The 27,968-nt window shown below is 44.2% G+C and overlaps 1 protein-coding gene across 1 annotated transcript in view; it reads left to right on the top strand.

Annotated features, from left to right (window-relative positions):
* Usp33 (ubiquitin specific peptidase 33) overlaps nucleotides 1–24,900 on the top strand; it is a 30,638-nt gene extending 5,738 nt beyond the window's left edge. Inside the window, exons 6-24 of the mRNA XM_051166038.1 lie at nucleotides 328–430; nucleotides 2,207–2,276; nucleotides 3,343–3,456; nucleotides 3,902–3,980; nucleotides 5,188–5,602; nucleotides 10,322–10,462; nucleotides 11,118–11,230; nucleotides 12,386–12,555; nucleotides 12,678–12,748; nucleotides 13,262–13,295; nucleotides 15,364–15,409; nucleotides 16,012–16,192; nucleotides 17,042–17,168; nucleotides 18,299–18,468; nucleotides 19,504–19,585; nucleotides 20,448–20,556; nucleotides 22,446–22,548; nucleotides 24,030–24,098; nucleotides 24,456–24,900. Coding sequence (XP_051021995.1) covers nucleotides 328–430; nucleotides 2,207–2,276; nucleotides 3,343–3,456; nucleotides 3,902–3,980; nucleotides 5,188–5,602; nucleotides 10,322–10,462; nucleotides 11,118–11,230; nucleotides 12,386–12,555; nucleotides 12,678–12,748; nucleotides 13,262–13,295; nucleotides 15,364–15,409; nucleotides 16,012–16,192; nucleotides 17,042–17,168; nucleotides 18,299–18,468; nucleotides 19,504–19,585; nucleotides 20,448–20,556; nucleotides 22,446–22,548; nucleotides 24,030–24,098; nucleotides 24,456–24,613 — 2,355 coding nt within the window. The 3' untranslated portion in view covers nucleotides 24,614–24,900. The remainder of the gene's footprint in view (nucleotides 1–327; nucleotides 431–2,206; nucleotides 2,277–3,342; nucleotides 3,457–3,901; nucleotides 3,981–5,187; nucleotides 5,603–10,321; nucleotides 10,463–11,117; nucleotides 11,231–12,385; nucleotides 12,556–12,677; nucleotides 12,749–13,261; nucleotides 13,296–15,363; nucleotides 15,410–16,011; nucleotides 16,193–17,041; nucleotides 17,169–18,298; nucleotides 18,469–19,503; nucleotides 19,586–20,447; nucleotides 20,557–22,445; nucleotides 22,549–24,029; nucleotides 24,099–24,455) is intronic.
* Nucleotides 24,901–27,968: the final 3,068 nt, after the last annotated feature.

The following is a 27,968-nucleotide window of genomic DNA, read 5'->3' on the forward strand; positions in this document are numbered from 1 at the left end:
TGCTGGAATCAGATTAAGGCCTTGTGATGCTCTCGGCATGAAGCCATCTCTCCAGCCCTGTTGTTGTGGTTGTTTTGGGACAGGGTTTCAGTGTGTAGCCCAGGCTGGCCTCTAACTTTGTTGCCAGCCAGGACTGGCCTTGAAGTAGTCTTTTTGCCTCTGCCTCCTGAGTGCAGGGGCTCCAGGCACGTTCCACCGTGCTGGCCGGTTTCTGTCCCAGTGACACCTTTAATGGTTTGAAGTGTAGGTGTTATGTAAGCTGAAATTAAAGTGGGTTTCGATGGTACAAGGTCTTAAACAAGTGTGCCGTGTCTCTTTGTTGTTAAGGATTTTAAAATGCCCAGTACCACAGCGTTGAAAACTCCTCTGGCTGTGGTATTTGAAGATCTGGGTATAGAAGTGGAGGAAGAAGACGAGCTGAAGGCGAGAGGTAAAGGCTCTTCCTCAGCACGCCTGGGTGGCACTGGCCCTTTCATTAGCAAAGTGTGAGGTGACAAGTTCAAAGTCTAAAGCTTTACTAGCAGAGACTGGAGAGGGTAAGAACAGGGCCGAGGCATTTGCCCTCGTGAACCCGTTTTTTCAGGTAATGCAGACTTGGTTTGTCTGGTGTCAGCGTGTGACAGCTGACTCAGCTTCGCCAGCCTTGCCTTTTGGGAGCTTTTTGCTTTCAACTTGAGTTTGGATTCTCACTGCCCATGATAAGGGTTGCTGGGGAGGTGTGAGAGACCTTAGCTGACTGTCTTGGGAAAAAAATTCTTTTAAAGGAGCAGCATTTATTTGGAAAACAATCATGAGGGTCCAGAGGACCTCCTGCTGTGTTCACTCAGTTTTCCTACATTTGGTCTGTCAGGGTTTCCCATTTTTTAAAGGTTGACAATATTTAATATAAACTGAATTTTCTGCTGGTTCTTGGAACATAGGACCTGAGTGCATATTAGACAAGCACCCTTCTAGTCAGCTACATCCTTAGCCCTAGATTTTTTTTGTTTTTGTTTTTTAAGACTGGGTTTCTGTGTGTAGCCCTGGCTACCCTCGATTCTCACTGTAGACCAGGCTGGCCTTGAACTCACAGAGACCTGCCTGCCTCTGCCTCACAAGGGCTGGAATTAAAGGCGGACGCCACCACACCCAGCAGCCCTAGAAGTGTTTATTTATTTATTTTTATGGTGCTTGTTTTTGTTTGCTTGTTTCTTTTGAAACAGGGTCTCTCTATTACTTAGTTCTGGCTGCCCTGTAACTCGCTATGTGGACCTTGAACTCACAGAGATGCACTTCCCTCTGCCTCCTGAGTGCTGGGATTGAAAGTGTGCACCACCATGCCCGGCTTATAATTCTATTTTTGAAGTATTTGTTACTGTTCTTTGTTGTTGTTCTGTTGGGAATTAATATCAGGGGCTCAGGAATGCTGAGTGTATGCTTTGCTTCTGAGGTCAGCTAGTCCCTGTTTTCTCTTTTAATGATGGGATAAACTGAGAAAAATAGAATGCAGATGGGGAAAAAATGTCATCCATGGAAAAGGAGGCACTGTGGTCCATGTTTGTCACAGCGTGAGGATTGGCATCAACATCAGGCCAATTTTCCACTTGGGTTTTGGGATTGTAATCTTAACTCAAATTATTTTAAAAATGTGTTTTTCAACTGTGTGTACTGGCACACAATTTTAATCCCAGCACTCAGTAGTCAGAGGCAGGCAGATCTCTGTGAACTCAAGGCCAGCTTGGCCTACATAGTGAGTTCCAGAACAGCCAGGGCTACACAGCGAGACCCTGGTTATCTCCCTCTTCCTTCCCCCCAAAATGTCCTCTTCATTACATAACAGTAGAAAGGGTTGTTTGTTTGTTTTTTTATGCAGATTTTTTTGTTTAGGTTATATTAGGAAATCCTGGAATTTATCTACAGCTCAAAATTTGGAAAGTAAAAGATTTCCAAAAGCATGGCCTGAGTTGTTCAGGCTGTTGCCTTGCATTTCCATGTTTTTGCTTTGTTAATGTTGTTTCTTGTATGTGTGTGTGCATGTGTGTGCGTGTGTTTACCCACTGGACACTGAATTCAGGGCTGTGTGTACAGTTTGCACATACTCTACCAGTGAACTGTTTTCAGCCCATTTCCATAGCTTTAACTTTTGAAATGTTTGTTCTCAATAAACAACCGGAAAATTGAATCATTTATGTTTTATTGAGTGATGACTTATATTTGTTCTTCATAGGTCTTACAGGCTTGAAAAACATTGGAAATACTTGCTATATGAATGCAGCTTTGCAGGCTCTTTCTAACTGGTAAGCAGCAAGACCAGTACAGGTCGGTCGGTTGATCTGTCTGCCTGTCTGTCCACCCTTCCTTCCTTTCTTTCTTTTCTTTTCTTTTCTTTTTTCTCTTTTTCCCCTGAGACAGGGTTTCTCTGTGTAGCTCTGGCTGTCCTGGAGCTTACTCTGTAGACCAGATGCACCTGGCTCTGCCTTCAGAGTGCTGGGATTAAAGGTGGGCACCACTGCTCCAGCTCCAGTACAGGCTTTGCTTAAGGAGCTTGTTGTTATGGTAGGTGAGTAACTCGCAGAGCTGAGAGGCAAAAGCCTGGGCGAGGACACCTGTGGGCCTAGTGGGATTTCTGTGTCTGCCTCTAACTTTATTACTTTGTTTTTCTAACCCAGCATTCTAACCCAGGCTAGCCTGGAGCTGTGTGGTTGAGATGACCTTGAACTCTGAAGTCCTGGGATTGCAGGCCTCTTAGCAGCACACCCAGTTACCACCTGTAGTTTTTTAAGATTGATGATCCTGGCTTAGCTGTCCTGTAGTATGTCCTTGGGGAAAGTATTTGGTTTTGTTTTTTACAGTTCTGGACCTCAAACTTAGGTCCTTAAGTACACTGCTCTGTTGAACAGTAGTATCTGGGCAAGTACATTTATGTACAGAAAATGAAAGCTTAAACTTGCTAAATACTAAGAACATTTTTAGGTTAGAAATCTTATGAAAGTTTATATGGTTCTGTAGGTGGAGTCCTTGAATACAGCACTGTATTTCCCCCTTATTTGTGGCATATAGCTTGAGTGGTCATTACTTTTCAGGTAGAGGCACTGAGGCAGAACAGAATTCAGAGCCCTGACTGTGGCATTGTCAGAGCGTGATGTGACATTGATAGCATCTTTGGGAAAGAGTTTGACATTGAGAGCCTGGAAGAAAATGACTGGTTGAACTTTGTGATGTAAAGGGTTGAATATCGGACTGTAAAAGGGAACAAAGGCCTGACAGGGAGAGGCTGCTGTGTGCTGTCGGCTCACTGAACAGCTGGACTCTGTGAGGACTGAGGCTGGACTCTGCTCTGACTCTGCTCTGTCTTCACACTAGCCCACCTTTGACGTACTTCTTTCTTGATTGTGGAGGACTGGCTAGAACAGATAAGAAACCAGCAATTTGTAAAAGTTACCTCAAACTAATGACAGAATTGTGGCACAAGAGCAGGTATGTACTTAATATAGTTGTTTAAAATTCAATATTAAAAGTATGGAAAGAGTGCAGATCTGTTTGGAGGGTTGAAAACCAATTGTAGAAGGGAGATTGGAGTGAGGCCACATGACACTGGAGTGCAGATGATAGAGCTGTTGTCATTATCAGTGTCAAGCAGTTCCATTGGCCCTTGGGTGCCTTTCACTGCGCTGCGGTGTGGCAGAGTCGCCCCAGGCTAGGCAGCATAGGCCCAGCCAGCTGCCGGTGCCGTGCCTCAGCACGTCGGCTGCCTGTGCCGAGTCTCAGCACGTCGGCAGTTATTTGTGGACCACGTTAGTTCTGTGCTAGAACTGCTCATGAAGTCGCAGTTTTGAAGAATACTGTGCAGCTTGAGAATAATAAAATTCTAAAAACAAAAATCGGAACTGCAGAACATCTGTTTGAAAATGTTTCTTTTCAGGCCAGGATCTGTTGTGCCTGCTAATCTGTTCCAAGGAATTAAAACTGTAAACCCAACTTTTCGAGGCTATTCTCAGCAGGTTAGTTATTTCTATAAACATCTTTAAGTTTTTTGGATTTATTTACTTTGTTTGTATAAGTGTTTGCCTGTGTGTGTGTATGTGCATGGTGTGTGCCTGGTGCCATGGAGGTCAGAGGGAGGCATCAGATCCTGACCTGAAGCTCCTGATGACTGAGTTATGTTGGCAACAGCCTGGGTCTGTCAGAGCAAATCCTGACCGCTGAGCTGTCCCCACCTCCACTTTAATAATCTTTGGTAAGCAGAAAACGTTATCATACTTCTGTTTTCCCAGTTTACCTTTTCCATCATTGCTCCTTTGTGTCTTTAGTGTTTGGTCTGGGGGCAGGGTTTCTTGTAGCCTGGCTGGTCTTGGCCTCTGTGTAGCTGCAGGTGGCCTCACCTTCCTGATCTTCCTCCTTCCCCCTCTCATGTGCTGGGTCCACACCTGGCTCTTTGTTTATTTTTGCGTTTGTGTGGATCGAGTGAGTGAATGCAGTTGTTTGTTAGATGCCAGGCATGTGTCCTACCGCTGTGCTGAACCTTCTAATTTCTGCGAGCTTTCTTACTGTCGTGGGGCAGTTTCAGCTATTTTAGTTTTTTATAGTCTCTTGAGTATTTATAGCTAGTCCTCATACTTTTCTCTTTTCTCAAACTATTACTACTATTAACTTTTTCCATATAAATTTCTGAATCTCCAGAGGTTATAATTTAGACCTATAGGTTGGAGCTCAGGAATTTGTAATTTTAATTTTTTTAAAATGTTGTTTGTATGAGGAGGGATGGTTTGTACATGCCACCGCACGTGTGTGAAGCACTGAAGTGCGTTGTCCTTCCACAGCAGGTTCTAGGGATTGAACTCGGGCTGCCAGGCTGGCCAGTGCTCTTCCTAAGCATTTACAGCTCAGGAATTTATATTACCAAATAAGCTCTTGCGGTCTATTGAGAAGTCTTCTTTAAGATGCAGTCCACGAGTAGGGAAAACTCTTAACTTAAACCCAACTTACATAGTGTTTCATTTTAGGCCATATTTCTGAATTGTGATTGTCACATGAGGAAAATTGCTTTGCTTGCCTAGTTTGGGGCGTATTGTGCTGCAGCTGTGCATTCATCCTGTCCAGGTGTGCACAGACACGCTCAGTATGATGCCGTGCACAGACTGTTCGTTCGTACCTTATTCCTATGAGCCTTGGCACTAGACTGGTAACGTGCTTCTGTTGATGTGCTAGGATGCCCAGGAGTTCCTTCGCTGCTTAATGGACCTGCTTCATGAAGAGTTAAAGGAGCAGGTCATGGAACTAGAGGAAGACCCTCACACCCTGACTTCTGAGGAGACCGTGGAAGAAGACAGGAGCCAGTCAGACGTGGACTTTCAGTCCTGCGAGTCGTGTAGCAGCAGTGAGAAAGCAGAAAATGAGAGCGGCTCCAAAGGCTTTCCTGAAGACAGTAATGAGACCACAATGCTTATTCAGGATGAGGATGACTTAGAGATGGCCAAAGACTGGCAGAAAGAGAAGATGTGCAGTAAGATCAGCAAAGCCAATGTTGACATAGAATTGGATAAAGATAGAGACACTGCATGTGAAACAGTTGACCTGAACAGCCAGGAGACCGTCAAAGTGCAAATACATGGCAGAGCCTCAGGTGACAATTTAATAATCGTACTGTGAGATGATAGCATGTTGTGTGCCAACGGTGAACACTTAGCTGTTACTTTTGAAACAACTTGCTTACTTTTTTGTTTGTTTATTTTTGAGGCAGGATCTCAATGTGTACCCTGGCTGGCCTGGAACTTACTATGTAGACCAGGCTATCCATAAACATATCTGCTTGCCCCTGCCTCCTGACCACTGAGATTAAAGGTGTGTGCTACCACACCTGCCTTACTTTTAATTAATTAATTAATTTTAATTAATAGACTTGCAGGGTTGGGTATTTTGTTGTTGTTTTGTTGGTTTTGTTTTTTGTTTGCTTTTCCAAGACAGGGTTTCTCTGTGTAGTAGCCTTGGCTGTCCAGGACTCGCTTTGTAGACCAGGCTGGCCTTGAACTCACAAACCTCTGCCTCCTGAGTGCTGGGATTAAAGGCGTGTGCCACCATGCCTGGCACTTTTGTTTGTTTTTTTGAGGCAGGATTTCTCTGTGTAGCCTTGGCTGTCCTGGGTAGACTTGCTATTTGCTTGAAGTGTTAAGTTAAAATCAAAATCATAAAATTATGAAACTAAAAGTCAGATAATTTTGAGGATCATTTGCCTAGGACTTTTTTTTTTAAGCACAAGCATATCAGGATTCCTTTATGGTTGCATAGTGGTCTACAAAATTAGTCTCCTTGGAATTTTCCTCTTTATTTCAAGCCAGTTCTGTTGAGATTCTGACAAAAACACAACCCAAATTTTCTAATCGTGTATGTTATGACATTCCAATGATTCTCACTGTAGACATAGCTAATATGTAAATGAACTTTGTTTGGCTACGTTATAATATTGGACAGTGGTTCTTTGAAGAAAGCCCAATACCTGAATGAAAGACATGAGCTAAATTTAGCTTTACATATCATATTTATCTTTCAGAGTTAATGTTCCTTGATGTGCCACTGACTGCTCTAAATTCTGTAAAATTAGATGATCAGAAAATCAGGTTATGAGGCTCACTGGCCAAGAAATAACAGCAAGTTTATCTCTGTGATGACCGAAGAGATCTGTTGGAGCCTAAGTGCTAAGTGTTTGGGTGTATCACAGTTCTTTCTTAGCTTAGGAAGATTAGAGGCTTACTGTGAAGACTGTGTCATGTCTTCCCAAGGGGAAAGCCAGGAGCTCAGGCTCTTTGCAGACTCCCTGTGGGGAGAAGGATGGAGGGTGATAGAGGAAGACACTTGGCTTCTCTCTCTCTCTCTCTCTCTCTCTCTCTCTCTCTCTCTCTCTCTCTCTCTCTCTCTCTCTCTCTCACACACACACACACACACACACACACACTGCACCACCAGCCTCTGTTGCCTTGACGGTTCTTCCTTTTCCGTGGCTTTGCGGTGGTCACTAAATGCCTGGTTCTGATAACCAGCCTTCCTTGTGAAAAGCCAAAGGAAGCGTGAGGCAGGATACTGGCCCTTTGTTACTTGCTTGTGGGGTTTGTACTTCACATACTAACAAGACAATGAACTAAAATAGTCTGAGTGTTTTATGTTTTAAATCCTGAGTGAAAACGATAACAAAGATCATGTAGTGTGCAAAACCTAAAATACTTGCTGTCTCCGCCCACAGTAAATCCTCACCAGGCCTTTAGCTGCTTTTCTTTGGAAATCCTGAAGTGAGGCTTTGTCCACAATATTTTGCTATCTTCTTTAGTCATGGTTGCTAGGTTCTTATTTTGTTTCGTATGTTTACTTTTGTGTATGAGTGTTTTGGCTGGATGTATGTATGTGCTCGGCGTGTGTGCCTGGTGCCCAGTGCCCAGTGGAGCCAGAGAGGGGGTCATATGCCCTGGACCTGGAGTAATGGACGTATAAACCACCACCACGTGAGTGCTGGGAACTGAATCTGGGTCCTCTGCAAGAGCAGCACACGCCCCTGACCCTGATCCTCTGCAAGAGCAGCACACGCCCCTGACCCTGACCCTCTGCAAGAGCAGCACACTGACCCTGACCCTCTGCAAGAACAGCACACTGCCCCTGCCCCTGCCCCTCTGCAAGAGCAGCACACGCCCCTCACCCTGACCCTCTGCAAGAGCAGCACACTGCCCCTGCCCCTGACCCTCTGCAAGAGCAGCACACTGCCCCTCACCCTGCCCCTCTGCAAGAGCAGCACATGCCCCTCACCCTGACCCTCTGCAAGAGCAGCACACTGCCCCTGCCCCTGCCCCTCTGCAAGAGCAGCACACGCCCCTGCCCCTGCCCCTCTGCAAGAGCAGCACACTGCCCCTGCCCCTGACCCTCTGCAAGAGCAGCACATACCCCTGCCCCTGACCCTCTGCAAGAGCAGCACACTGCCCCTGCCCCTGCCCCTCTGCAAGAGCAGCACACGCCCCTGCCCCTCTGCAAGAGCAGCACACGCCCCTGCCCCTGCCCCTCTGCAAGAGCAGCACACTGCCCTACCTGCCCTCTGCAAGAGCAGCACACGCCCCTGACCCTGACCCTCTGCAAGAGCAGCACACTGCCCCTGCCCCTGCCCCTCTGCAAGAGCAGCACACTGCCCCTGCCCCTGCCCCTCTGCAAGAGCAGCACACGCCCCTGACCCTGACCCTCTGCAAGAGCAGCACACGCCCCTCACCCTGACCCTCTGCAAGAGCAGCACACTGCCCCTGCCCCTGATCCTCTGCAAGAGCAGCACATGCCCCTGCCCCTGCCCCTCTGCAAGAGCAGCACACTGCCCCTGCCCCTGCCCCTCTGCAAGAGCAGCACACTGCCCCTGCCCCTGCCCCTCTGCAAGAGCAGCACATGCCCCTGCCCCTGATCCTCTGCAAGAGCAGCACACTGCCCCTGACCCTGACCCTCTGCAAGAGCAGCACATGCCCCTGCCCCTGCCCCTCTGCAAGAGCAGCACAGCCCCTGCCCTGCCCCTCTGCAAGAGCAGCACACGCCCCTCCCCTGCCCTCTGCAAGAGCAGCACACTGCCCCTGCCCCTGCCTCTGCAAGAGCAGCACATGCCCCTGCCCCTGACCCTCTGCAAGAGCAGCACATGCCCTGCCCCTGACCCTCTGCAAAGAGCACAGCCACTGCCCCTGCCCTGCCCCTCTGCAAGAGCAGCACACTGCCCCTGCCCCTGCCCCTCTGCAAGAACAGCATACTGCCCCTGCCCCTACCCCTCTGCAAGAGCAGCACACTGCCCCTGCCCCTGAGCCTCGCCCCGCCCCTTGGCTGGTATCGTTACCAACACTTTTCCCTCGGCCACTCCGTTTGCAGTCGTTCAGCACACGTCTCGCCTCAGAAGATAAGCCAGACACTAACACTAGCCACTCGCTGCTGCTAACACTCATGGTCTCTAGCTGGCTTTGTTTTACAGCTAGCTCTGAAGAGTTATTTTCCTAAGAGATATGTATTATTTTTAGTATAGCAATAATAAATATGATTAATATATATCTGAAAAAAAATTTTTTTTTTTGTTTTTTGAGGCAGTATTTCTCTGTATATATCTTCCTGTCTTGGAACTCACTCTGTAGACAGGCTGGTCTCGCACTCAGAGATTTGCCTGCCCTCTGCCTGCCAAGTACTCGGATTAAAGGGCGCATCACTACCACCACCCAGCTATGAATTTATTTCTTAAAAAAATCGATTTAATATATGTATGTGTCTTATGTGTTTGCATGCATGAATTGTGGTCCCTGTTGTCCCCCTTGTGCACCACACATTTGTATGAAAGCCCAGAGGCCAGAACTGCAGTGACAGGCAGTTGAGCTGGGAAGCGAACCTCTGTCCTCAGTAAGAGCTGTAAGTACTTGTAACCAAAACACTTGGCCACCTCTCCAGCTCCCACTGCCTAGATTTCTTGTTTGGTTTTAATTACTAAGTTTATTTGGGACAATAGTATTTTCTCTCACTTAAAAAAATTCCTGGGCTGAGGGAGCATGGCTCAATGATAGGAACGCTTACGTGGTAGTTTTGAGGCTTTGGGCTCCCTCCCCAGCACAATGAGACGAAGTTGAATTTAAAAGACTAGGTGGGGCTAGAGAGATGGGCTGGCAATTAAGAGCCTATATTGCATTTGTAGAGGACCCCACTTCGTTTCCCAGCACCCATGTTGGGTAGCTCACAACTGTCTTCAGCTCTCCTGGTCTCTGGTGGCATCTGCACTGACATGTCTGTAGTAACGCGCGTGTGTGTGTGCGCGCACCATACACACACACACACACACACACACACACACACACACACACACACACACACACACACACGGAAAAGATGTCTAACAGAAATGTAGGACCCAGGCACGTGGCCTACGCCTTTGGTAGCCGCTCTTGGGAAGTGAGGGCTGGGGGACCAGGTGAACGATGGCAGCTTGTCTGCACAGAGTCTGAGGTCAGGCTGAGCTGGATGAAAACATGGATCAAGAAACCAAACACTTCTTGTAGCTTCTGGGTGGCTTTTTAGAAGTTCTAAGTCTGGGAGCTGAGATCATCGTTGGTTTTGCGTTACCTCTACTCCCTTCCTGAGCTGACGTCAGCAGAATGTGTTCCTGGCAGGAAACGGGTTCCTGGGTGGAAATCACTGTTATTTTGCTTAGCTAGCACTTTGCCAAATATTTCACTTGGCATTTGTTAACGATTAAGGAATTTTTATGTTAAATGACATTACTTATCACATGGATTACAACTTTACTTAGTAGTTTCATTTATAAATTTAATTGAAGGTAATAATAAAAATTTAAATATTGCAGAATATATCACTGATGTCCATTTGAATGACCTATCTACATCACAGATCCTTCCATCAAATGAAAGTGCTACTCCACGTCTGTCAGCAAGCCCTCCTAAGTCAGCCAGTGTGTGGTCAGGACTGACACCTCCAAACAAAAAAGGTAACGGAACGCTTCACTCGGCTCTGCAGCTTAAACCTCAGCTTAGACTCTGGTGCTGGCGGCATGGCCAACGTCTGAGGGATTAGAAGTTGCGGGAACTATACAGCCATAATTAGAGGTGGTTTGTTTGTTTGTTTTTCAAGACAGGGTGTCTCTGTCTGTCCTGGACTCTCTTTCTAGACCAGTCTGGCCTCAAACTCACAGAGATCCACTTGCCGGCTGAGTATAGTAATTTCCTGTTAAAGGACTAACAAGGCGGGTGGTAGATTTTGTGCCGAGCTCAGTGCCCCACAGTGCACTGAGTGGCTCTCACCTGTTTCCCACTCCAGCTCCAGGGAATCCAGCACCTCTTCTGGCTTCCATGGATACCACATGCACATGCAACAGACACAGTCATATACATATAAATAAATAAATAAATCTAAAAAGGAAAAGACTCTAGGCACAGTAGCACTCTTTTAATCTGGTTTCACAGGGAGGTGAGAGGACCAGGACTTCACAGGCAGTGTTGCTTTCATCGTGGACTTGAGGCCTGGCTGAACCACATGAGACCCTGTCTCAAAAGCAACATCTCCAAACAATTAAAAAAAAATTTAGAGAAAAATATTCAAGGAACTAATTTGATTCTTTCTAATGTTCTATCTTTCAATCCTAGCTCAGTCTGTATCTCCAAAGAGAAAAAAGCAACATAAGAAATACAGAAGTGTCATTTCTGACATATTTGATGGGACAATCATTAGTTCAGTGCAGTGTCTGACGTGTGACAGGGTGAGTATGAGGGACCAAGACACACAAAATTTCTGTCAAAAAGGATTTTTAAAAACCTGGAAAGGTTTGTCGAACTAAAGTGCTTGTTGCTATTGCAGACGCTGCATACATTTCTTGTGTTTATATCTACTATACATTGATTTTTAGATGTAGAGTAAAAAGTACAACACACATCCTTTGTAAAGGCTCATGGGTCCTTTGTCTCTTTTGGTTACATATAAAGGTGAGAAGTTGCTAGGCAACAAGAATTGTTAACAGTGCTTATTTATTGTCCCAAGGCTGATGCAATTAGGTTGGCCCAGAAACTGTTGTGTGCACAAGCAAAGGGCAGTGAGTGTATTTCTTACACTTGGCTTTGCAGGTAGCTTGTAAGTAACAGAGGTGCTGCAATAATAATGCCAAATTCATAAACAAAAACAAGGAAAAACTACACAAAACCTTGTCTCAAACTATCGTGAGGGTTTGACTAACACCCAGTCCTTCAGAATTTTATTTTTCACTTTAGCGCAGTAATGAATATAGTTAATCAGTGTGAGTTACTGTCTCAAACAATAGAGAATAAGCTTCAATTACTGTATTATAGTGTTAAGTCAACATAAGGCATTCAGTAGGGTCATTTTCACATAGGCAGCACGTTACCCAGAAATGTTTTTACCTGTAGTATATGGATAACACTGCAGTTAAGACAGACGGCATGTGACTGTCATGCAGTGTGATTCTTTTATTTTTAAAGATTTATTACTTATACGGTATTCTGTCTGCAGTTTAAATACTAGGAGGCTAAGGGGGAGGGAATGGCTTCAGCCCCGGAGTTTGAGGACAGCTTGGATGACAGAGCATGTAACAGACCCGTCCCCGCCAGTCCCCACAGAGTGTGAATGGTGATGTCCCTGCCGGTGGCTGGGTTGATTGGTCTTCTTCTCACTGTAACACCCATGAGCCATAGGATACTAGCGGCCTCAGGGAGGATGGCATTTGCAATAGCACCTGGTACGAAGCACACCTGGCTCTTTTCTACTTGTGGTATTCTAAAAGCAGCTTGCTTGTTTTATATATGTGCTTATTATAATAATTTGCTTTCATCTTCAGAAGAAATCTAATCTTGTAAATTACTGTACTGGATTCTTTTATCCTGTGAAAACCGACCACTTGCAGGTATCTGTGACCCTCGAGACCTTTCAGGATCTGTCCTTGCCAATCCCCGGCAAGGAAGACCTGGCTAAGCTGCACTCCTCCAGTCACCCAACGATAGTCAAAGCAGGGTCGTGTGGTGAAGCCTACGCGCCGCAGGGGTGGATAGCCTTCTTCATGGAGTACGTCAAGAGGTGCGTGTCCACTCGCTTTGCTTTCTCTGGTTGTTGGCCCGGCTGCTTCTGCTCTACTAGCAGAGTACTTCCTGTCTCTTCTGTCAATGATGTTTCAGGTTTGTTGTCTCCTGTGTCCCTAGCTGGTTCTGGGGTCCAGTAGTAACCTTGCAAGACTGTCTTGCTGCCTTCTTCGCCAGAGATGAACTTAAAGGTAAGAAATGTGACCATATTTATGACTGGCTTTTGAAGGTGAATCTAAGGGTGAATTTTTGGACAGCCTAAATAGTACTTCCTTGTATTTGCACGGTGGAGGCACCTTCCATGGCAGTTGAAATACGATTAGAAAAATCATGTTTTGAAGAAATTTATATAGATTTCAATAATACAAAATGACACATTTTGAAGTTCTGTGATTCAGAAAAGGGAGAGCTCAAAGAAGTTAATGTATGTTAGGGTGTATCTTGAGCTCACGTTTGCTCCTTCACGGGAGTCGGTCCTACACATCTCATGTGCGCCAGCATCATGCTTGGGCACATGATGGGATGTAGCAATTCCGCTCCGTGGTTAAATAACACCTCCTTGTGAGTTAGTCCATCAGACTGAAAGGATGGGAGTGTGAGCTGCTCACTGTCCCTGTGCTGTGACGTCAGCACTGGGCACATCTGGGAATTGCAGAAGAATTTTCTGGTAACAAGCTGAATGACTAGATCTGTTCTATTTGCAGGTGACAATATGTACAGTTGTGAAAAATGCAAAAAGTAAGTAACACTGACAGTGCTTTCATTTTCATATTTTGTGTTTTTCTTGTTTATCTTAACTGGGCACATGTAGTGTTCCTTGATGTTTTTTATGGATAAGTTGATGTTTTTTATTGATAAATGTTTTTTATTGACAATTCCAATTTATGCTTGAGACAAGGTCTTGTGTTGGGGGCATACTTGATGCTATGTCTGGAAAAATCTAGGCCAGGAAGCCTTCCTCCAATAATAACGAGATTGGTTAATTTGTAAAACATGTTTAAAGTAAATGTTTAATGTCTTGATGCAAGATGTTAATAAATGTGTAGATTCTGAGGAACGAACAGTGTCAGTTTGCACTGACTCTACTATGACATGAAGTGACTCTTTTGGATTGCCATGGAAACCAGTGGCATTCAGGAAGTGACAGGTGCAGATGTGTGGGATGTTCAGAGAGGTTGCCCCATGTTCACAGTCTCTGCTGTTACGAGTGCAGAACAGAATGGCCAAGCTTCATTTTGTTTATATCTACTCCCAGCTCCTTTTCTGTCTTGTAGACTTTTAAAACCTCTTTTTTGGCTGGGTGTGGTCAAATGGACCTTTAATCCTAGTGCTAATTTTTAAAAGCTAGATCTCATGTGTCCTGGGGTGACCTTGAATTGTGATATAGTGAGGATGACCTTTTCCTGCTTCCACCTCCTGAGTACTGAGACAGTAGGCATGTGCTACCGTGCTTCATCTCTGTAGTGCTGGGGATGGACCCTAAGGTAGGCGGGCACTGTACCACGTAGCTGGGGATGGACCCTAAGGTAGGCGGGCACTGTACCACGTAGCTGGTGATAGACCCTAAGGTAGGCGGGCACTGTACCACGTAGCTGGGGATGGACCCTAAGGTAGGCAGGCACTGTACTACATAGCTGGGAATGGACCCTAAGGTAGGCAGGCACTGTACCACGTAGCTGGGGATGGACCCTAAGGTAGGCAGGCACTGTACCACGTAGCTGGGGATGGACCCTAAGGTAGGCAGGCACTGTACCACATAGCTGGGGATGGACCCTAAGGTAGGCAGGCACTGTACCATGTAGCTGGGGATGGACCCTAAGGTAGACGGGCACTGTACCACGTAGCCAGTCCCTATTTTTTCTTTAATCAAAGCATTGTACAGTGACTTCACTTTTTTAAAAATTTAAATTCATTGTAAAAATTTATTTACTTGACATCCCAATTGTAGCTCCCTCATCTCCTCCCAGTTCCACCCTCTGTCCTCTATTCCTCAGTGAGGGGGAGCTCTTCTTCCCTACCAACTGACCCCAGGCTACCAAGTCTCATCAGGACTGCCTGCATCTTCTTCCTCTGTGGCCTGGGAAGGTACCCTGCCAAGGGGAAGTGATCAAAGAACAGGCAGTAGGGTCCATGGCAGGGACAGCCCCTGCTCCCCTTACTAGGGGGGCCCCTGTGGAGACTGAGCTGCCTATCAGCTATATCTGAGTGGGCGGCTGTGTTCCCTCCCTGCATGGTCCTTGTTTGGTATAGCAGTCCCCACTGGCCCTCCTGGTCTTCATGTGGGGCTCCTGTCCCCTCCTGGCCCTGCTGGTCTTCATGTGGGGCTCCTGTCCCCTCTGGGTCTTTCTATCCTTCTACTCTTCCACAGGACTTAGTGACTTAACTTTTCGTTAATGATATCTTGGTATGCTATTTTTTATGAGGGCTATTGTATTGCAGGGGTATGTAATGTATGACTCCCTGCCGTCAGGAGGCAGAGGTGGGCAGATCTCTAAGAGTTCAAAGCCAGCCTAGTCTGGGGAGTGAGTTCCAAGACATCCAGGACTACACAGAGAATCCTGTCTTGAAAAGCAAAGCAAAACAAACAAACAAACACACAAACAAATAGCATTAAATAAGTGTGCCGTTGTCTAGACTTTAAGTCAAATTGCATAGTGCAAAACTAAGATCAGTGGCTGAGTTTTGTAACATAACTCAGGAATACTGTTGCTTTGATAATGATTTCTTTACATCTTCTCAAAGTTTTTGTGATCCATTTAAATTTAAGTGTCTTGTAGATTTATTAGTTTTTCTTTTTTATCCTTAGGTTGAGGAATGGAGTAAAGTTTTGTAAAGTACAGAAGTTTCCTGAGGTATGATTTCATTGTCACTCTTTATAAAATCTGGTAATCCGTTAACGTCACATGGTGTAGTCAGCTCTTGGCTGAAGTGTGGACTTCTTATGCGTAGCTTCAGCGTTCACTTTTGGACGCTGGGTTGAATATTATGAATACTGCAACAGTGTGCTGTTGAACATATCATTGTCTTGCAAGGTCTGAAGTTTACAACCTGAAAGCCAGTGCACTGAGCTTTGGAAAAGCCATGCTCACTCTGCCACTTTTTTTTTTTTTTTTTTTTAAATCTGGACTCAGGTTAGAATTCAGGTTGATATTTAATATTTCTACTTAAATAACATAAGTACTTCATAGACTCTTTATTGAGAGCATAAACTGAGCCTGGCGTGGTGGCTGTACAAATGTCTGAGTTTCAGACTAGCCAGGTCTACATAGTGAAACCTTGTCTCATAAAAAGGAAAAATACCAAAAAAAACAAAAAACAAACTCAAAACCTGAAATACACTATTTTAAAATTACTATAATTTTATTTGATTGAATGCTTCATTTTCTTGTTTACAGAATGAAACTTGGAATCTTTTCTAATGATTAATTTGGATGTTGAATTACACTTCTTTTAGATTTTGTGTATCCACCTTAAAAGATTTCGACACGAACTGATGTTTTCCACCAAAATTAGCACTCATGTCTCCTTCCCCCTGGAAGGCCTGGACCTTCAGCCATTTCTTGCAAAGGATAGCCCAGCTCAGATTGTGACGTATGACCTCCTGTCAGTCATTTGCCATCACGGGACTGCAAGCAGTAAGTGCAAGGGCTCCACACTTGTCTTTAATTAAAAACAGGCATCCAAGTCGATTGCTTAAGTAAGCCTCACTTGACCAAGAGGAGAAAAACTTAAAGACAGATTTTACTGCTTATTAGAAAAATGACAGACAACACAACATAATAATAAACAAACATTTAGGAAAATAGCTGGGTGTGGCGGCACATGCCTGTCAGGTGCTTGAGGCAGGAGGATTATGAATCCAAAACCAAAAAAAAAATGCTAGTTAAAACAGGTACCAGGAATACAGATTAGCTATCCAATTTGATCTTGCTGGCAAACACTGGATGCCTACCAAGTTCAGGGAGCCTGGGTAGCTGAGACTGTCAGACAGAGCCTCCCCAGCTCTACAACAGTATAGACGTTAATTGCCCTAGATGTATAACAGTGTATAAATGGATTAGGATTTTCTAGCCCATAAATCTGTACAATTATTAAGTGTTAGAGGCAGCATTTCAGATGTTAAATTCTAAGGCACTAAATATTTTCCTCTAGACTATTTGGAAATATAGAAATTATGAGTTACAAGGGCAAACTTTAACAAGGTTGGTGTTATACAAGGCTTCTCAGGGCTGCAGGGTCTAAAGTGGGTGTGGTGGGACATACACTCTCAGCTCTTGAGAAGCTGAGGTGGGAGGATTGTCAGCTCAGGACCAACCAGGGCTATACTAGTGAGGTCTTATCTCAAAACAAAAACAAAACATTACACATCTTGTGCTTTCTTTCCTGTGGTGGTGCTGCGGGTGCAGACACTGTTGTGGATGAGTTTCGGCTGCTGTGTAGGTCTCACTCACAGCACCGTAACAGGCTCTTTTCCTGCAATACAGGTGGACACTACATCGCCTATTGCCGCAACAACTTAAATAACCTGTGGTATGAGTTTGATGACCAGAGTGTCACTGAAGTTTCAGAGTCCACTGTGCAGAATGCTGAGGCCTACGTCCTTTTTTACAGGTGAGGGGGACTGCCATGACAATGTGAACACTGACCCTCTCCATAGGGATTGTTTTTGAGACCTGCGGGTTTATGAGTGAAGATTAGAAATGCTGTACTCTCATGAGTAATACAGCTGTTTACAGAAAATTAAAAGTTTATAGACAGGCAAAGGGATATATTTTCTTATAGATTATTCTTAAGTACTTATTTTTAGCTGGGCGTGGTGGTGCACGCCTTTAATCCCAGCACTCGGGAGGCAGGACAGCCAAGATAACATAGAGAAACCCTGTCCCGGGCGGGGAGGGGGGTGGGGGGGGGAGTACTTGTTTTAAAAGTCTCCCGTGTATAGGTATTTTGCATGTATGTCTGTTTGCCACATTTGTACCTGGTGCCAGAAGTCAGAAGAGGGTATCAGAGCCCCTGGAACTGGCGTTATGGTTGTGAGCCACCATGCGGGTTCTGGGAATCTACCTGGATCCTCCACAAGAACAGCAAGTATTCCTAACCGCTGAGCCATCTCTCCAGCCCCTAGTTTCTTTATTTCAAATTCATTTATGTGTTTGCATGTATGTGCCTGCCTGCAGGCATCAAAGTGCCTTTGTTCAAAGAACAACTTCTGGGAGTTGGGTCTTTCCCTCCACCACGTGGGTCCTGGGAATTGAATTCAGGTCCTCTGATTAGGTAGCAAGCACCCTTTCCTGCTGAGCTTCTCACTGGCCCAGGATTAGTTTTGATTATAAAAAAAAAAGTGGATAGAATTGGAATTAATTACCAAATTTCTTCCCTAAAATATCCAATAGTAAAGAATGTGTTACTGTAGAAACCCTTGATACCTTGCAGTATCTTAGAAAAGAAAACGCTAGATACTGAAAGAGGAACCGAGAGTGCAGCTTAGCAACCTGACCTGACTGACCCTGAACGCCTGTGTTGCGCAGGGTTACATGGGTACCACACTTAAGATTCAGCATGACGCCCACGGTGATGTGTAATGTATTGAGCTGTGGAACAAACAGTCTCTCTTGAAACTCATTAGGGCTGATAAGACCCATAGTAATCGTGTGCATGTTAAGTGTAGTGATGGAGAGTCGTGTTGTTTGTTTAATGTAGTGACATGTACATTAAATTGAACGAATCATTGTCCTCAACAGGAAGAGCAGTGAAGAGGCACAGAAGGAGAGGCGCCGGGTATCAAACCTGCTCAACATAACGGAGCCCAGCCTCCTGCAGTTCTACATATCCCGGCCGTGGCTGAATAAATTTAAGACCTTTGCTGAGCCTGGCCCTATTTCAAACAATGACTTCCTCTGTATACATGGAGGTAAGGAGCGCTGGTACATAAAGCAGTGCTAGGAAGTGGCTGCTAAATAATTTGCAAATTAGTCAAGAGCCAAGAATTTCCTCTGCTTATTGCCCATCCCCACCTGGGTCGGAGTGCACTTGACTCCTTATGGTTTCCGAAACTGGCCCATTGTGAAATTCAGTGCTAGGGCCCAAGAATACCGAAGCCCGCTTCAGTGCTGGAAAAGCTTTAGTGTCACGCCCTAGTCACACATATGGATGGCTCATGGTTGAGTGCGCTTCTGTGTATTTTCCCGGGAGGGCCGTTCCTGTGCGGTGTTTAGTCAACACCTCTATCTGTAGTTCTTACCGGTCTCTCACAAATAGCTATCTTTTTAAAAGTATGGAAGCATATCGGGATTTGTTAAAGTTGATTTGTGCCTCTGTGATTGATGGGCTATTATTGTCTGTCCCTGTAGTAATAAGTAAGAAGTCTGTGTGGGCACTTTGACCTTTGTGTTTGCAGACTTGCTATGAATTAATTATTGGGAATAGCCTGTGTCGTATATAGAAACCTAAAGGTAGATACTCCTGAGAGTTCAGGACCATTTTGTGATTGACTGCATGGTTGGTTTGCCACATGGTCCTAGATTCAAACCCTAGTACTACCAAACAAACAGCCCTGAATATACACTTCATGTCTGCTCATGTGTAAGAAGCAGTAACCAAAAATGCTTCTTTCTGCCTTACCTTTCCTTAAGGATTTAAGAATAGCGATTATAAGCCAGCATGATGGTCCACTCCTGTAATCCCAGTATTTGAGAGTCTAAGGTAGGAGAATTGCTGGGTTGGAGGCCAGCCTGAGCTACAGAGTAAGACCATGTCTCAAAAACAAAACAAAGAAGAGAAAGACAAAGGATTGGCCATTTGCCATTAAAAATGACTTTATGTGTGGGAGGCTGCTTGCTTAACGTAAGCAAGCTCTTGGTTTAAATTTTAGCACTCTAAAAGTTACCTGAAAGTTATATAAAGAAATCTGAAAAATTAAGTAGACCTGTTACATTATGTCTTTTAGGTATTCCTCCACGGAAGGCTAGCTATGTTGAAGACTTGGTTTTGATGCTGCCTCAGAACATCTGGGATAACCTCTATAGCAGGTGTGTTCTGAAAGCCAACAGTACAGTCCAACAAACTGAAAGTAGCTACAGAAGTGTTGGTTTATGCATAAAATAATCAGTGTGTTACCCGATGCCCATGAAACATATTCTTTTTTCTTTAATTTATTCATCCTACAGTGTGGGTGTGAAGCCATTACTCCAAGCAATGTGAATTTTTATAATTATCTGTAAGAAACACTGAGGTATTTAGCTGTTCATAACTTATTTAAAGGATGTTACAGCTCCTCAATACTGAAAGTTTACATAGTTGTATAATACTAAAATTGGATGTTCTTACTCCCAAATTTTAAATCATTTTACAATGTTATTTCCCTGTTAAGCACTGTAAATATTAAAATTGCACTCCCTAAGTGTTTACCTGAACATGCACGTTTTCATTTGATTGAAATTTGATTGGGACTTTGCTTGTATAACAGACTATTTTGTACTAATTTTTGAACCCTTTTCACTTTGTCATCATTTCTAATAGCAGAAGAGAGTTACAGCTCTAAGGGAAAGTTGAAACACAGATAGAGCAGCCTAGAGAACACACTGACAATGCTGTGCGCCCTGGTAAACATAGAACTGAGTTCTTATATGACTCTTTTCCCCTATAGGATTTATTCTCTGTTTGTTTTATTATTTTTTAAAAACTATGAAGTGTAGGTGTGCATTTGTGCTGTGGAGTGTGGGTGAGGTTAGAGGACAGCTTGAGGGATTCCAACTTGAGATCCAAATTTAGAACTTATTTTAAGACCCACAGAGCCATCTTGCCAACCCCAGGATTGATTTGTAACTGGGAATTTAAACTGATTGAAAATGGGCCTTGACGTTGTGACTTTTGTTCTAACTCCATGCTTAGGTATGGAGGAGGGCCTGCTGTTAACCATCTGTACATTTGCCACACTTGCCAAATCGAGGCAGAAAAGATTGAAAAACGAAGAAAGACTGAATTGGAAATTTTTATTCGGGTAAAATAAGTAATGTTTTCACACTGTAGATGATGTAAGATAAAGATGTCGGTCTGGCAGCGGTTAGTGAAGACAGGTGAGAGCTGCACTGGACATGAGGGTCCTGCCTGCACAGCCATGACCCACCCTGCTCCCTGTGGGTGCTTTTCTGTTTCTATGGATTTGCCATGGTCTTGAACTTTTGATCTTCCTGCATTTACCCCCCAAAGTGCTGGGATTATATATCACTACGGCAGCTCTTGATTTCTTTAGAGCCATCACACACAGACACAGAATTCCTCAGACCTGTTTACGGCTCCTGTGTCCCAGGAAGAGGGGCCTCCAAAGTGCTTACATTCAGTAAATATCAAAGGGTCGGGAGCAGCTGGTCACGGCGGCACAACCTAGCGTTTGGGAGGAGAAGCACGAGTGTGTGAGGTTGAGGCCACTTGGGCTACATGATATACTGCCTCAGCCCCTCCCTTAGCAAAGCCTTAGCAAGCAAACTGTTGAGCAAGGGTTAGAGAGTAGTGTGAGGAGTTACGGAGTCAGGATAGGTCTGCGAGGGTGTTAAAAAACTTGTAGCAAAAAAAAAAAAAAAAAAAAAAAAAAGACTTGTAGCATGTGTGGGAGCACAGTCACACCAATAGTTGTAAAGTGTGTGTGTGTGTGGGGGGGGGGGGTTGTTGCAGAAGCCCAAGAATCAGGAGTGGCTTCTGGGAATAACTAATGGTCACTGTGATCACATTTGGGAGAAAGGAACTAGATGAAGTCAGATTGTGGGGTACGTCTGAGGCAGTACTGAGACCCTTCAGCGCTAGGTAAATAGCTCAGGCAGTACAGTGCTAAGGCATGCACAAAGCCCTGGGCTCAGTCTACCTGTGTGTCACCCTAGCACTTGGGGGTCTTCCTTCAACAGTCAAACTCACATCAGACTGTCTTAAAAAAAAAAACAAAACCCTTTGGCAGAGACAATATAGCTCAGCCAAGAGTGCTTCTCTAGCCACAGAAAGCAGATGGGGAGAGTGTGACTACCCTTGAGGGTGACCAGTTTGTTTTTGTAACTTCATTCATGAATACAATTTTACATCATACCACCCTTCCCACTGTCTCGCCAACTCCATCTTGACTTCCCTCTCCTAAGGCTACAAGGTACTGACTACACTTAAAGAAACAGGGCCACTTAGATGGTTGTGGGCGACGGCACTCGGTGCCAGCCAAGCAGCTCGCCTGACTCTGAATTTGGCTGTCTGTCTTTATCTAGTATACATTATGGGCATTTTGTTGCCAAACAAGAAATGCTACTATAAGTAGACAAATTCCAAATACCCTTTATTCTTTTGAGGCCCAGTTACTTGCACCCCTTTTTCATAATAGTGCTAACCATTTGATGTTTTTGTTTTGTTTTCTGAGACAAGGTTTCTCTGTGTAATAGCCCTGGCTGTCCTGAACTCACATTGTAGACCAGGCTGTCCTTGAACTCAGAGATCTGCCTGCCTCTGCCTCCCGAGTACTGGATTAAATATGTGTACCACCACATCTGGCCTACTTTTTTTTTTTTTAAGTTGGCTGTGCTAGAAGATTTTTAATAAACCTATGAAATATTTATTGAATACTTTGCCTCAACCATCTTCTTTTTAATGTTTTATTTTATGCTTCTCTTTGGTATATGCTTGTTCTATTTTGAGACATACCCTAAGATCATTTATTGATAGATACTACTATGTATCTTGGAACTAAGATAAGCTAGTGCATCAGTCTTAGTGGGGCTTCGTGTGTGTGACTGTATGTGTGTATACCTCATGTGTGTGAGTGCATGTGTGTATACCTCATGTGTGCATGATCTCGCTAGATGCTGAAGGAGAAAGCTGAAGTCCCAGGCACTAGGTGACTGACTTTTTCCTCTCTAGCTCAACCGAGCATTTCAAGAGGAGGACTCTCCGGCTACTTTTTATTGTATCAGTATGCAGTGGTTTAGAGAGTGGGAGAGCTTTGTAAAGGGCAAGGATGGAGGTAAGTGGTTCGCTGATCGTTTCTAAGCCAATTTTTTTTTGTTTATTAATTTTATGAATATTGGAGAGTATACTAGTACACAAGAAAAGACCCAGTCCTTAATGAAACTCAAATTTTAGTTTATAGTTTTATTGCTTTAAACTTATATTATTCATGAAAAGACTAAAAAAACTGAACACAATTTGCCTTTAGTTTTAATAACAGGGACTAGAGAGATGTTTTAGCAGTTAAGAGCACTTGTTTTTCTGGGGACCTGAGTTCAATTTTCAGCACACACACCAGGCAACCAGCACAAACAACTGCAACTCTAGCTCCAGGGGAACCAGATACTCTCCAGTCTCCACTGGTACTGACATACACATCCCATACATAAATTAAAATAAATTAAATCTTAATGCTGAAAAACTTTAGAGGCAGGTGGATTTCTGTGAGTTCAAGGCTAGCCTGGTCTACATAGCATAATAGAGACATTGTCTCAAAAAGATCAATCAATCAATCAATCAATCAGTTAGTCAATAAAATTCTATACAACGGGATGGTGGGTAAATTATAGTTTATCTAATATAATGTGGCCTTTTAAAAATAATTATGTGTAGTAATTTGAATGGGAGGCTTGATGGTACATGCCTTTAGTGCTAGCACTGGAGAGGCAGAGGCAAGCAGATCTCTGTAAATTCAAGGCCAGCCTTTTCTACATAGGCAGTTTCAGGCCACCCAGAACTATATAGTGAGAACCTATTTTAATACTTCTATTGCTATTAATCATAATATTAAAAATAAGGTGTTCTTGATGTGTTGATTTGATTGCAAAGAAAGCATGTATTGTTTGAATTCCTTTTAAAAAAATTTTCAAGTCAGCATACAAAATGGTGGACTTAACTATATTTTCAAATATATATGGTATTATACTTTGTTTTTATTAATCTTCTCCTCAACTATTTTATTTAAACAAAGTATTGTGGGAAAACAAAGACCACACAGATATTGAAACCATATTTTTTCTGTAAGATTTTAGTAATTTTTCTTCTTCGTGCCTGTTGGGAGCTTTTGAGAATGGACAAGTACTGTACTTTCATGTTCAAAGGAAAAAGGCTTTTTCCCCTAAAAGAAGATGTATGTTAATATTTCATTTTATAAGTGATTTTGGTTTAAATATCAAATTTGGAACTGATTTTTCTTTTAACTTATAAAGAGGATGTTCTTTTGTAGCATTAAATGATATATTGATCTGCAATTCTCAAGTGAGCAGTTAAATTGTTTCTGTTAGACTTGGGTGCTGAGCACATGCTCACCTTCTTTGGTTGTTTTGGGTCAAATGAAACCTCCAAAGCTAAGGAGATACTAGGAATCAATGGCATTTGGTTAAAAAAATAACTTGATTATATTTATAGTTCTCAACTACTTCAGGAATAAAATTATGTCGTTCTGTTACATTTCTTTGGAAGTGTGCATTTTATAATTGTTGTATCCTTTTGACTTAGATCCTCCAGGTCCCATTGACAACACTAAGATTGCAGTCACTAAATGTGGAAGCGTGATGCTCAAGCAAGGTATGCTTGTTGCTAAACACACAGTCTGTCTCTGAGACGAGGTGGCACGTGCGCCAGGCTGGCCCTAGCTGCAGCTGAGGGGCTCTACTTTGTCATCCTCGCAAGTGCTGGGTTATAGGCGTGCACCGTCGTGCTTTAGTTAATAGTAAAACTTTCCTGTTAATCATTTCTCACTGAAAAATAATAACCAGCCAATATGTAATTTTTAAAAATTAACTAGTTCAGAAATGTCCAGGCTTACAGTAGAACAAAGGGCAGATCATCCCTACAGGGTGTACACTGCTGGGTTTACTGTAAGAGCTGTGCAATATAAGGGTTGATTGTAAGCATATTCTTTCTGCATGCACGCAATTTTAGGAGCAGACTCTGGTCAGATTTCAGAAGAAACATGGAATTTCCTGCAGTCTATATACGGTGGAGGGCCTGAAGTCATCCTCCGACCTCCCGTGGTCCATGTTGACCCTGACCCACTGCAAACAGAGGAAAAGATTGAAGTAGAGACCCGCTCTTTGTAGTTCTGAGGGTGCAGAGCTCCAGTGAGGACGCCTCACTTGACGCACACGCATTCAAAGCATTCCTTAAAGCATGTTTATTTTCTTGATTTTCTTCTTTTATCACATGTATCCCTTTGTACTGGGCATTATGGAAGGGTATGTTAAAATGTGTAATATAAGTTGGTATATTTAATATTGAGTAACTTAACCTAGTATCTTTCAGTATGCTGTTTTGAAAGAGAGGGGACAGTTGAGCTCTCTGACCTGTGTCAGGCAGATCTGGTAGACCTTTTGTAGCTCTGTAAATACTTCGACTTTGAAACCTTTTCATTACTCTAGGCCATCGTACCTGGCTAATCTTTTCTGTTCTCAAAAACTTAATTTAATTGTATACTTTTGACATGGCTTTGCACAATAAGGAGCCTATTTAAATTGAAAGTAGTGGTCAGAACATTTGTTAATTTCCTAAAGCTCAGGAAACATTAGGGTGTTACTTTTTTTGCACTGCAGGATATAAAATTGCATATTAAAATTTACAAAATGTCTTTTTTGAATGTAACAGGATGTATTTAGTTTGAGTGGAATTTGTTACCAGATATCAGTAAATTATTGCCGCTTATAATGTAAAATGTTAAAACTTTAGTTCTATAGACCTAAATGGTATTCATTAATGTTAGTAACTAAAAACCTTAGTTTTAGGCCACTTTTTATTTTGAGAGCATGAAGTATAGAATGTGTCAAATCAGATTGTTGATAAAGCTGAAACCACTTGCAAAATGATTTTTTAAATGAAATGCATAAAGTCTTTTGAATAATAGAGTATGCACTGCTGTTTGCTTGAGTCTGTGATGTCAAAAGCTTAACTATATTCCAAGTACAAACATGCAGGTGACACTGAAGGTGTGGAACAGCATTCATGGTGGCTTTGCAATGTTGTTAAACTCATTCAATAAAAATAATTCTAAAATCTCTAAATTGGATGTTGAATTTATTTGATAGACTTGAAAAGCAAAAAGCATAAGGTTTGTTAATACTAATGCCTTTCATTATATCTTATTTGAAAATGTGTAGCTAATAAGTTCTCTGTCATAGTATAGTTTATAACACCGTTTTGGGATGGGTAGCATAGTTGTTGGCACCTGAGCCCGGCAGGCTCATACTGGAGGAGTGTGAGAGGAGGCAGAGTGGGCTGTGAAACAAGACTGTCCCCAAGCAACAGCAAGCCAACAACAATCAGTGCTTTCAGGGCCAGCTGAGTGTCGTGCCTATAATGGCAACACTGAGGCAGAGGCAGGAATGACGAGTTCCAGGCTGTATATAGTGAGTGAGTTGTAGATCAGCCTGGACTGTAGAAACCCCTGTATCAATGAAAACAAGCCACAAATCTCGTAATACCTGTTTTGCCAACAAATGTTAGCAAGGTCTCGCTTTGGGTTTCTCTGGCAGTGGATGTTTACGTATCAGCCCAGGACTTACAGGGGGATGCTCTTGGTATCACTCACATGGAAGAGAACACAGGCTGACTTAAGTCTGTATGGAATGCCTTGTCTAGTCCATCCAGATTTGCAAATGGATGCTCCTTCAGGAAGGATGCAAGGTAGGATAAATGACAGGAACCTTATCATTAAATGGTCAGTTCTCTTGGAAACAGATGACACTCTATGATGACGTATGTGTGTGTGTGTTTTGGGGGCAGGGGTGCTGACAACTGGTGACTGGCTGTGGACAATGCTCCCAGCAACAGATAAGTTTTGACCATCCTCAAGAGTAGCTAGCCTAGGCAAATAGCATACTGCCCGGCACATAAGGTTATTATGGACAGAATTTGGTAGGGAAACTGTTATTTTCATATCTTTGCCTACTGCCATGTCCAACACCGAGTTCAATAATACACAGAGGAATGTGCTGTGGTGAGGCCTTATAGACCCAGCTACTCAGAGAACTAAGGCAATGGAGAGCGGCCTCTTTTTAAAAAATATGTTGATTATGTCTACAGTGCTCTGCCTGCATACCTGCACACCAGAAGAGGGCATTAGATCACATTATAGATGGCTGTGAGTCACCATGTGGTTCCTGGGAATTGAACTCAGGACCTTTGGAAGAGCAGACAGTGCTCTTAACCTCTGAGCCATCTCTCCAGCCCCGAGAGCTGCCTCTTTTTAAAAAACAAAAAAAGATTGCACATGTGATTATTAGTATAACAATATAATTGGTACCCTTTATTTTGGAGCAGGTGTTATTTTGGGTTGAATTGGAAACTAAGACAAGACCACTTCAATGATTTAATAACTTGAAAGCAAGTGAAAATAAATCACATATCCACTTGCTCGGAGAAACAGAACAACTGCTCCAGCTAAAGAAAACAAAGGCACTGAAGCCTTCACAGTTGTGAAGAGCCCCAGTTAACGGATTCTACAAGTGAACTTGGTATTTTTGGAACACAATCTACTAGCTAGAGGTTTACGTCAGCGTTTCCACAGCTCAGGAGTGGTGGTCTATGGTGCTATCAACACAGAAGAAACACTCAGCTCCTTTACTGAAGGCAGGCATCACTTTGCTGCATTCCTAATACAGTGTATTTGAAGGGCAAGTGTTATGGATAGAACTCGGAGCTTTGCGCAGGGGGAGCACCCGCTGAACTATTTAACTACAGCCCAGCTCCACTAACTTTTTTATTTTCACTACGGGTTGAGCCATACTTGTGTGCTGGACTCAACGGTGGGCAGAGGGCAAGGAGGAAAGTTAAAGATTCTTGGTGGCGAGAACCTTACAAATAATGGGTAAAGTACTGTTTGAATTAAGGTGGCGAGAGTAAAGGCAGTGGAGACGGCTGGACCGCCCCATGACGGGGACTTCTGACAAGATGTGGTCCAACTGGAACTCCAACTGTTCTGTCCGGGAGGCGGGGGGGGGGGGGGGGGGGGGGGGGCAGGGGCGAGATGAGCAAAGGCTGGAGAGGTGCGCCCCGAGCGAACCGCTGGAGAGGAGGGCGGGAGCGTCTGTGCCGAGAGCATCGTGGTGCGGGCCCGGGAGCGGGAGAGCAGCGGCTCCTGGAAGGTAGGGCACGCCACGCCACGCCTCGCCTCGCAGTGTGCACTCCCGCTCGCCAGCAGGGGCGGGAGCGCTGCGCGGGCCGCGGCGGCCAGCAGGTGGCGCGGCGAGCGCCGGGCGTCTTCAACCCGGGGAAGGAGGGGACCGGAAGGAGCCGCCGCTGCTGCGGGAAGTGGAGGAGCGGGAGGCGGGGACCCACCTGGAAGCGCGGCGGCGGCGCCGCTGTGGAGCTTCCTGCAGCGAAGGGCGCTCCAGCCAGTGCGGCGGCGGGGGCCCGACGGCGGCCACGCGGGCGGCGCCTCCCCGAGTGGCCCGCTGCGGCCGG

The sequence above is a fragment of the Acomys russatus genome, chromosome 23 (genome assembly GCF_903995435.1).
Source record: "Acomys russatus chromosome 23, mAcoRus1.1, whole genome shotgun sequence".
In the NCBI taxonomy this organism is placed as follows: domain Eukaryota; kingdom Metazoa; phylum Chordata; class Mammalia; order Rodentia; family Muridae; genus Acomys; species Acomys russatus.